Source organism: Brachypodium distachyon, chromosome 2 (assembly GCF_000005505.3).
Source record: "Brachypodium distachyon strain Bd21 chromosome 2, Brachypodium_distachyon_v3.0, whole genome shotgun sequence".
Classification (NCBI taxonomy): Eukaryota; Viridiplantae; Streptophyta; class Magnoliopsida; order Poales; family Poaceae; genus Brachypodium; species Brachypodium distachyon.
Window position 1 is genome coordinate 9,369,253 of NC_016132.3, and position 11,254 is coordinate 9,380,506.

Genomic DNA, 11,254 nt, shown 5'->3' on the forward strand with positions numbered 1-11,254 from the left:
CTAACGGTAGACCTTGCCACGGACGCCAGTCCTCTGTCCGCTGCAGCCAGCACCAACGTGCCCGAAGCGCAGAATTAAGCTCACGAAGATTAGGCAAACCCAATCCCCCAAACTCCTTCGGCGAGCACACCCGGTCCCATGCCACCAGACAATTGCCACCATTCACCTCTCTCCTTCCCTTCCAAAGGAAGCCACGACAGATGCTCTCTATGGCTTTTAGGGTTTTGATTGCGAGGTCCAAGGAAAGCATCGCGTAAACCGACATTGCACAGAGGGTGGAGGAGAGGAGTGTCAGGCGGCCACCATGAGATAACATGGGAGCACGCTAGCTTTGGAGACGCCCGCCGATCCTGTCCACCAATGGCTGTAGCTGGCAAGCCGTGATCTTCTGCATCCCTAGCGGTAGCCCTAGGTAGGAGCAGGGAAACTCCTTGGTAGGGCATCGAAGGTGCCGCTGCTCCCCAGAGCAATTGATGAGATGTGCAGAGCTCTTGAGCAGATTGGCATGAAGGCCCGAAGCCGCCCCAAAGTCCTGCAGCAACTCCTCGCAAGTCACCAGGTCCATGTGAGTCGGATGGAGAAACGTCACCACATCATCCGCAAACAACGAGGTTCTCCGGCTGATTCCACAATCACTCAGAATCCCCGCCTCCATCGCCTGGTCGAGGACATTATTGAGGATGTCAATCGCGCCAAGACAAACATCATTGGTGACAGCGGATCCCCTTGGCGAAGCCCACGTCGGTTGGTAATCCGGCTTCCGGCCAATCCATTCACGAGCACCGCCGTCGTAGCCGTCCCCAGCAAGCCCCCAATCCAAGCCATCCACTTGGGCTGAAACCAATTCTGCGTAGCACGTCGAAGAGGAAAGCCCACTGGAGTGAATCAAATGCCTTCGTAATGTCCACTTTGAGAAAAACCACCGCAGAGCGCGAGGAGTGCAGTTTTCTAGCCGAACCCTGAACCATCACGTAATGGTCATGCAAACATCTGCCCCTAACGAAAGCGCTCTGATGCGGAGCAATGAGCTCCGGCAGTCTCCTTGCCAACCTCGTTGCCAGAACCTTCGCAAAGAGTTTCCCCATGCTGTGTATAAGACTCATAGGACGGAAATCTCTGAGCTCGAGGGCGTCCACCTTCTTCGGCAGCAGGCAAATGAAAGCCTGGTTGAGCGCCTCAAAGCCACTGGTTCTCAATATCGACAGCTTCTGAAAACAAGCCAACACATCCCCCTTAATGATTGGCTAGCAAACACGGTAGAACCTGCCCGTGAAGCCATCTGGACCTGGCACCTTGTCCATTGGAAACTCCCTAATAACAGCCACCACCTCCTCCTCGGTGAACTCTCCCTCGAGGTTAGACAGGTCATGCTGGGCCACTTGCAAAAAGTCCAAGTCGAGGGTAAAAGGCCTTTCCACCGCCACACCGAGAAGCTGTTCAAAGAAAGCATCCGCCGCCAAAGCCTTCTCCTCGTGAGAGGAAATCAGCGAGCCATCCTCTAGGCGGATCTGGTGAATGAAATTCTTTCTCCTTCGTTGGTCACACAGATGGAATACTTCGTGTTAGCGTCCCCTTCCTTGAGCCAAAGGAGCTGGGATCTCTGACGCGCCATAGAACGCTCCAACGAAGAGAGACCGAGGAATTTGAGTTTAAGGAAAGCCCTAAGGGATTGCTCGCCCGCCATGAGAGCCCTCGCCTCCATAGCCACATCCAAACGCAGAATCAGCTCCGCAACCACCGAGATCAGCAATTTGATATTGCCAATGCGCTTGTCGCTCCAACTGCGCAGTCGCCTCGTGCACACCCGCAACCTCCCCGCAAGGGTTCTAAAGTGATTCGAAGTGGGCTGGCACTCCTGCCAAGCCCCGCGCACCACGTCAAGGAAGCCCGCCGCCTTGGGCCAATGGGCCTCGAAGTGAAATCTGCGGCCCACTCGAAAGTCAGCCCCAACCTCCAACAGGAGAGGCGCGTGATCCGAGGTTGCCATTCCAATCGCCAAGAGGTAGGCCTCTGGACAACAGAGCTCTCAGTCCACAATCGTGAACACACGATCCAGCCTACATAACACGTATTAGTAAGGTAGCAGGAGCCTAGAATGGGGAGGTTTTACTGTGAACAATACCTCATGTTGCTTATTTCCACTACATGACCTTGTTGAGTCTCCATAGTCCTTTACAGTGTTCGCCACACACTTTTTAACAAGAGATGGAGTTGTTGGATGAAATATATTGGGCACAACATAGTAATTAATTTACACATATATATTTTGAGAAGCGAAGGAGGCTTTTGGTTGATGGAACTAATTTTTTGTTGTCGGATGAAGCAATTTACAATTGGTGAAGCTAGAATGTAGTTTGTTTTTTTTGCGAGAGAATGCAGTTATTTATCGATGTACTCCCTCCGATCCATAACAAGTGTCTTGGATTTAGTATAAAGTGTTATAACTTGTTATCTTGTTTGGTGCATGTATTTGTTATGGACATAACATGCATTTTTAGCACTTGTTATGTTGTTTTGTATGTATGTTGTAGCTTAAATCTTCTATGCTGTTTGGTATGTATGATCTATATGATGATTTGGACCATTGCGTATGTATATGATTACCATGTTTATAGATCTTGATTACCTATTTTTTTTTGCTACATGACTGGATCTTTTTGGGTTGCCTGATTTTATTGATGGATTGTGTAGGATCAGTAGGTGCTGGACATGCTAAGCTTCCCTCATATTTACTTTACTTCCTCCATTCCATAATTCTTGTCGAAATATTACATGTATCTAGACACTTTCTAGGAATAGATACATCCATTTTTTGGCAAATTTGAGACAAGAATTATGAAACGGAGGGAGTATTTGTTAATATCTTTATTTGGTATGGTAATTTATACAGGGTGAGGTAGATGATATGTGCCAATTTCTGGATAAAGTTTCTACTGCTTCTTTGAACTCCATATGGACGACTTCATAAATGATTTAATGGACTTTTGGTTGGGGGGAGAAGGTGGTGTAGGATAGGATATGGTATGATCTATTTTTTAGTAGTAATGATGGCCATTTTCATTTTCGTTGGATAACTCACAGGTCGTGGCTGAGCTGCGGGGGCTCAATGGGCTGTTGTGGGCTCTATCTGCTAAAGGCTTACGGGGGCTATGCGGGAACTATGTTGGGCCGCTGCTGCTACTGGGCCTGAGGGTGCTATCGATTGCCGCCTTCCGCTGGCTAGCGCTACCTCGCCACGATCGCTATGTACTTTCCTCCTTTAATCTATATAGGAGAAGGTAACTATTGCCTTCCAACGTGAAGTTTCGGATATGTATCGCACAAAATAATATATAGGTGGATCAATTTGTCCAATTGTGTAAATAAATAATTTAATTCACCCTCTATTATGAGATAATCGAATTGATTGATTTTTTCTTTCCTAACTTGGCTAGAAATGAATTAGTGGAGGATCAGACTATGGAAACTCTTAAGGTCGTAAAGGGATAGATGGCCACAATTAAGCCCGGGCTTGAAGATGTGCTTGCTATCTGATCAAGTATTTAGGAATAATCATTAATTCATGAAAATCTCCTCCAGGGCGCACCGCAACGCTCATCCTTTGCGGACCCTCGCTATAAATCCACCCCTCCTTTGTACTTTCTCCTCACCACACTGACTGTTTCCTTGGCTCAGGTAGATCTAAAGCAAGATAGCCTCTCCTGGGTACTTGCTTGGTACCATCTGGCGAGCCGAGACAATGGCTCGCAAGAAGGTGGCCCTCCGGCGGATCCCCAATGACACGGCCCGGCGCACCACCTTTAGAAACCGCCACAATGGCCTGGTTAAGAAGGCGAGCGAGCTGGCCACGCTCTGCAATGTCAAGGCTTGTGTGATTGTGTATGGTGAGGGAGAAGTGCAACCTGAGGTATGGCCATCCGTTGCTGAGGTGGTACCCATCCTGCATCGATATAAGGCCATGCCTGATATTGCACAATGCAAGAAGACTATGACCCAGGAGGGCTTGCTCCGCCAGCGCATGGACAAGCTCAGAGAGCAGATCCAGAAGGCGAGGCACGAGAATCACAAGCGCCACACCGCGTCCCTAGTGCACAATGCCATGCTTGGTCGCCTCCCGGGACTCGAGGGCCTCGCTGTCGAGGAGGTCACCAATGTTGGTTGGATGGTGCAAATGAACCTCAAAAGCCTTGGTGAGCGCATTGCGAATCTCCAAGCACTGGCAGCGCTCGGGGCCCGCGCTCAGCCGGCTCCCTCTTTGACGTATGAGCAGCAGGTGCCGCACCAGGAGACCTGGATTGACATGGTTCGGGCCCCCCTGTTCCATAGTAGGTTTACTAATGGCAATGATGCCAGAAGCAGCACACCCAACAACAATATGGCCAATACCAGCGCAAGTGGAGGGTTCTCATGGAAATGGCATGCTGATCCAAGTGCTTCTAGTTCGTCTTTCCAACCCATGTAAGAGGGGATCTCTCAGGACACCTATGTGCATCTCATGCCAATCGATTATCGATCCATGTCTTATGAGTTTTCATTTACTTTATTGTTGTAAGGGTCCCATGATCTCATCCAGTTTTAGATCCAAGTCATGTAGTGTCGTGTAACGATGTCATGCTCGTTTGTTCTCCGTAATCAGAATTGTTTCAAGTTGAACTTTAATGTTGGTGTGATGTTTGTTCTAGTTATAATTTCCATCTGTATCCCTTTGCTTTGCTTAGATCAATGAAATATGTTGTTGTCTTGTTAAATATATGTAACGGTTTTAATTTGTTGCTGGTGCATTTGTAAAATCCAACACATCTCTGGCACATGGGAGAGACATATGAATGTTAATCTTAGTGATATTATGGGGCATGACATGCATGCTTGGAATTATGGGGGACTCCATGAGAGAATCATGCGACAAAAGTCCACAAGCATGAATGGCCTCAAAGGGAAAGGCACCTTCTTGTTAGGTTATATGCTGCTCCATGTCTCAACAATGCAAATGGTATTTTTCATCGCAGGTCCTAAAGATATGTTCCCGCAAAAAGAGGAAGATGTGTTTTTGTTAAAATGTTATATACTCCAAGCCATTTGATTGGTCACGATATTGGTAAAAGAAGCTAGATATCATTTCTTTTCTGGATTTGTTTATTTACTTTAACTTTGCAACAAAGCGGCTGTGTGCATTATTTCGATGCAGACGCTGGGAGCCCTCCCCTTTGAAAAAAGGTATTTCTTTTTTAGGAACTGCTATTTCACGGGGAGGGGGGGGGGTGAGAATTAATTAACTATTTCTCAATTGACCCGCAAGACCATCGGATTTCACGCAGAGATCTGTGTTGTTTTTTCTTTTCTTTTTTTTTAATTCCTTGCAAGCGGCGGCTCACAAATCTATATATGTGGATTTTTCTAGTTACTGGAATGCAACTCCCCTGTTATTTATTCAGGATCTTTAAGGATCAACTCCAAGTTCCTTTCTCATTCGAGATCACTACTCTTGCATCCTGGAGCATTTGGAAAATTAGAAATGACTTCATATTCAATGGGGTGCAGCCATCCCTCTACGGGTGCAATTGAGGAGATGAATCTTGTCTTTCATAGAGCTAGAAGAAAGTCGTATAATAATCTCAAGGACTGGATAGCTAGATTTCATTGATTTCTCTTGATTTGGAGATAACCAATTTGGTTATCACCTTGTAACGGACCATCAGCAATTTGCCCTTTTGCATCAAGATCCAAAAATGCTTCTCAGAAATTTTCTCTCGCATATGTGTAGCACGGATCCATTTACAGCGAAAGGCGCCCTATGGGAGCGAATTCACTTCAAAGGGATGGCCAAGGAGCTATTTTACCCATGGAAAACCTATCCTTGCTTTCTGACTTATTGGACATGCGGTTTAGTTAGATTCATTTTTATATCCTATTATTTAGTTTTTGTGGTGTTTGTCGAATTCGCTTATTTTACTCTAATTTAGTTTTAATACCATTATTTATGTAATAATTAAATTTATACCAGAATTGTCTAAATTCTCTACATGTGCATACTTACAAAATATTGAACTTTTGAGGACATAGCGCAGCATCCTTCATATCGATTGAAACCGATCAACACAGGCCAAGGAACAAACTCACAAGCGGTTAAGGCTCGAAATTCAGGAACGACCATTGGTGTGGGTGAAGGGATTTTTGCTATATACTCTGCTTGCAGTCATGATGTAACATCCCAAAAATTTCTCATTTTGGAATGTTAAATAAAATTATTATTTTATTAAAATATTGTCTTTGGAGATATTTTGGTTGTGAAATTCTAAAAGATTTCAAATTTTTAGGACCTATTTACATTTTTCCAAACCATGTTTGAATATTCAACAAAAGATTGGATTAATAGGCTATCCAAATTATACAACATGTGTCGTAGCCCGGGGTGTAGACACCAGGGGTGAGCGGCACCCCCTTTTAGGTTTGGCAGAAGGCGTCGGCGAAGCCAATGTCAAGCGTGAGGATGCACACAATCGTTTTTACACAGGTTCGGGCCACCCAGAGGTGTAAAACCCTACGTCCTGCTTCAACGTTCTTATTAGCCAGTGAACAAGGGTTTACAGGTCGCCGAGGGAGTTCCCGGGCATTCTCTCCTTTTCTGCTAAGAGCTACTTGCTATTTCTGGCCAAAACTATTAAAAAAAACCCGAACCTTTTGACTGTTGGCAATGATCTTCCTTTTATACTCAAGGGGATACCACAGGTGCCTTGGTGCATGGACGACAAGTGGCGAGCAAAGAGCTCGAGCAGCTTGCCCTCGCTGCCCTGGCTTGCCTGCATGGGGAGTAGCCCTGCAGCTAGGGCGCTGCGTGCCTAGAATTCACAGTGGGCAAATCACTGTGGGCTGACTAGACGGGGAATCCCCTTTCTGTCGGATCATTAAATGCTTGCTTGCGATTTACTCCTCGCCCCGATGAGCCTGGCGCGCAGGGAACCCGCCGGGCGGCCACGTGACGTCGATACTCTGTACGTCTGGTACCATCCTCGTAGCGATCACCCGCGTCCCGGGGACACCCTCCCCGGCAAGTGACCTTCCTGGGAAGTGCCCAGATGGTGATTCTCTTGTTGCCTTCCAGGGCAACCCCCGCAGCCTCGCTAGCCCTGTCGACCTGGTGGCTTGTCGGGCAGCTTGTGCGGTGCTGCCCGGGGCGCTATCCTGTCGGGGAGCGGGTGAGGCGACCCACGCGTCATGCAACGTGGTACCCCGGGTGCCGCTGGTGCGACAGTAGGCCCCGGGCGTGGGCCGGCAACGCCTGCTCCCAGACGAATTCGCCTTTGGTCGGTTGCCGGGCTACGCCCTTAACCGACGCGTGGGTCCTGAGCCGCTTCAGGTGCCCGTTTATGCGTTACTCCAGGAACTCCGCCGTTACGGGAAAAGTAGTGGGGGCGAGATTTCCGCCTTAACCTCCCCTTCATCTCGGGTAGTTAAGGCCACGCCCCGCATTCCCTCTCTTTAAACGTACTTATCCCGAGCGCACCCGTAGGGTGCGGATGCGACCGTTGCCCAGCGCCGGGGCACTATAAGACCCCACCGTTGCGCTGGGGAGCAAACACTTAGTCCCCAGCCCTTCTTCCTCATCCCCATTCTTCCTTGCGCCCCCGATTCTTGCCAATCTTCACTTGCGTTCCCCATGGCGCCCACAGCCCCCAAGAGAGGGAAAGGCTCCAAGAGTTCCGCAGCTGACAAAGGGGAGAAGGCTCCCAAGAAGCCTCTCTCGGATAAGGATCAGAAGAAGCGGGAGTTGAGGGCCACGCAGGCCTTCTTCAGGCCCGGCTACAACAGCGAGGGGCTTGACAAGATCCGGCATGCTGTCGCCTCTTGGTTCAACGAGTACAACGAGACGCTTGTCTTCCCCACTGGCGCTGATTACCAGGATAACGACTTCCGGGTGTTCGTCCTTTTCATCCTCGCCGGGCTGGTACCTCTGTTCTCCCACTTCCTCCACGCGCTCATGGCGGCGTACCAGCTCCGGGTCACGCAGCTCCACCCCATCTCCCTCTTCCTTCTCGCCGTCTTTCAATTCCTCTGCGAGGGGTTTGTTGGGGTGATGCCGTCAGTGGCGTTCTTCCGCCACTATTTTTACCCACGGGTCGAGCAATCGGAGTCGATGTCGTCGGGGGTGGTGTTCCGTGCCCGCGACAAGATGAAGTCGGAGTTCATCGTGCGGACGGAGAAGAAGATCGAGAAGGAGTGACACGTGGATTGGTGCTGGGTTCGCGTGAAGGATCCCGACGAGCTCATCTACGCACCCACCGAGCTGCCCGCAAGCAACCTCCGCTAGCCGCAGCCCGCCGGAAGCGAGTGGCCCAGAAGAGCGGGGGGGGGGGGGAATCGGAGCTCAGCGGGCCCGCCGTCGAGTCCTCCCGCGACGAGGCTGGCCGCGTCGCCGGAGCCCGGACAGCCCTTCCTGTGGCGGAGGAGACGGACGAAGACGACGCACCTCTAGTGCGGCGGAAGAGGGCGCCTCCGTGGCGGCCGCAATCGCCGTGGCAACTTCCACGGCGACCGGGCCGGCTACCCCACGAGGGTCCGTGGCTCCGCCCAAACGGGGAATCTTCGGGGGCTACACGTTCAAGCTCAACCACCCGAGGTAAGCCGGCGTCTCCCCCCTCCTTCTTCCTACAAGGTTTGCTCCAGCTCTGGTTTCCTTATTCCTTTGTCGATGACTTGCAGGGACAGCACCCCGGCGGGAGCAGGCAAAAGGGGGAGGACGTACACTGCGCCCGCCGCGCCGAGCAAGAAGCCGCGCACCCTGGCCAGTGTCAGTGCCAGCCAAACCGGCACGGGGTCCAGCGGCGCCGCCACCATGCTTGCCGCCGACCCGATCCTGGTGGAGGAGGAGCCCGCAGCGGACAGCCCAGCCGCAGGAGCCGGGACAGAGGGGGGCGGCTCCCCCTCCCAGTATGGCGTCCCCGCAAGGTACTCGTCCAGGGCCTCCTTGCGTGCACTAATTTCATTTTTTGTCCCAGGCACTGTTGCGCCCTCAATGGGGGCAGGCGAGGCGGTGATCAAACTCACCTCTGACGTCGAGCACGTAGGGGTGGGGGACAAGCCGGAGGCAGCCTCTGCGCAAGCCCCGCTGCCCCAGACACAACAGCGGCGGCCCCCACCGTCTCTGTCGGAGCAGGGCCCGGCAACGCGCCCCCGACCTCGCACGCCGGAGGCACGGATCCCGCGGCAGCCCAGCAGAAGGCGACTCCTGCCGGGGCGCAGTTCCTCCACCAGCCCCACAACCTTCGGACGCGGGGGTGGAGGAGGAAGTGGCGGGGAGCAGCAGGCGGCTCCCCTGCAAGGAGACGATGCTCCTCCCGGACAGACTGTCGCGGCGGGGGTCTCATCACTGTCCGCTGCTACCTCCAGCCCAGACCCCGGTATCCTCGCTGGGGCGACTTGGGACCCAAGCATCTACGATCAGGGGCACCAGTTCCTTGACGCCATCAAGAAGCAGCAGCTGGCGTTTGTCACCTCCTTCAACAAGGTCAGGGAGCACCACGAGCTCGCGAAGGGCCAGCTCGGCGAGGTGCGGCGAGACATCGAGAGGGAGCGACAGGAGCTCTCCCGGCTGCAGGAGGAGACGCACCTGGCTCGGCTAACCAGGGACGAGGCGGCAACACCGATTGTCCCTGAGGCAGAGCTCCACCGGCGACTGGAGGCCCAACGCGCCGAGAACCAGCAAGCACTGGACTCACTGGCCGCGGCGTGGGAGAAGGCCAACAAGGAGCACGAGGAGGTGCTCGCGACAGCCCAGGCTCGCCTCAACGAGTAGAGCAAGCTGGTCAGCGGCTACTCCTCCCAGCTCCAGGCGCTGCGCACGAAACTGGAGGAGCAGACCAAGGCTGCGGAGGATGCGGCCGTGGCTTCGGCGCGGCAGGAGAAGGAGCTCAACTCCGCCAAGGAGAGGTTCACCCACCTCGAGTCGGAATTGTCCACCGCCCGGGGTGAGCTCGTCAAAATGGGCGAGGACAACATGGCCAAGGCCTAGGAGATCGCGCGGTTCGCGGAGCTCCTCCGCAAGGCCAAGCACGCGGTGGCGCTAGCGCGCGGCAACTACCACAAGCTGGTGGGGCAGCAGTGGGAGGAGACAGAGAAGCTACGCGGGATCGCCCAGGCTGTGCATGAGCTGCTGCCGAGGTTCGAGCTGCAGGCCGCGCAGGTGGACGACACGGACGTCAGCAACCTGATCCCCTTCTTCTCTGACATGGTGGGGAAGCTCGGGGCGCTGGACGTGTGGATCTCCAAGTTCTGCGATGGGAAGATAGCCGAGACGATTCTCCCCCGGGTGCACTACCACCACCCCGACTTCCCCTTCGAGACGCTGCTGGACGCATGGTCGGACAGCGAGGACGGCCCCTCCCACACCAGGGCGGTAAGCCGTTTCGTCGCTGAAGTGGTGGTCCGGATGTAGAGGAAGCCGGAGCCCATGGCGGAAGCCCCCGACAACCATCCGTCTTAGTCCCCTGCTAGTTTTTGTATTTCCTTTTGTTCCCTGCAAGTGTCGAGCTTGGCGCCGTTTGAACAATTATGGTTTTCATTAGTCCATGCAATCGTTCGCTACTTCTATGAATTTCGTTTTCTGGTTCTACTTGGTACTTGGTTCTTGTTCCCGAAATTGACTCGCAGGGTGGATGCTCTGGTCTTCGTGTGCTATGCCTTGTGTTGCCGGGGACACGCGCGCTACCCACTTAACCAGACCAGGGACCCGGGACGGACCCGCAGTGCCAACCTGGGGTCAAGTTGCAGCGGCGAGCCACTCCACTTGTGGGGTAACTACTTCCAAGCATGCGCCCGCGGGACGGACCCGCAAGCCGCACGGGGAGCACACTCCCCCCGCAAGTGTCCTTCTAACACCCCGGCCGCACGCAAGACTGGAACCATACCTACGAGCCAATCGTTAAGTATCAGAAAGCTAGGCGGCTAGGATCATGTACTTAGCTGTCTGTTCTCTTGTCGAACACCTGCTGGAGGGGTGCGGCAAGGGCACGATGGCAGTGCACCCATGGGTGCTGAACACCGATGGCATGCACCACCATCGCCTCCCTGCGGCTTCCCTCACCTTCGTAGCCATCTCCTCAGCTTCGCTCTGAGCTGCTCCGTGGCAACCACGCCCTTTTATAGGCGCAGCGAAGAACGCTGCCACCGCGCGCGCCAAGCTATTGCAGCACACGTGGCAATACCCTCCTGCGGTAAGAATCTTGAAGTGGTCACCATGCACCACTGGCTACCCGCTGAA

The 11,254-nt window shown here is 52.9% G+C and overlaps 1 protein-coding gene across 1 annotated transcript; it reads left to right on the forward strand.

Moving 5' to 3' along the window:
- Window positions 1–3,739: 3,739 nt before the first annotated feature.
- Window positions 3,740–5,562, forward strand: LOC104582555 (agamous-like MADS-box protein AGL80). Its single transcript, XM_010232496.3, has 2 exons — window positions 3,740–4,458; window positions 5,433–5,562. Exons 1-2 carry the CDS (start codon window positions 3,740–3,742, stop codon window positions 5,560–5,562), a joined length of 849 nt encoding a protein of 282 aa, XP_010230798.3.
- The last annotated feature ends 5,692 nt before the right edge of the window (window positions 5,563–11,254 follow it).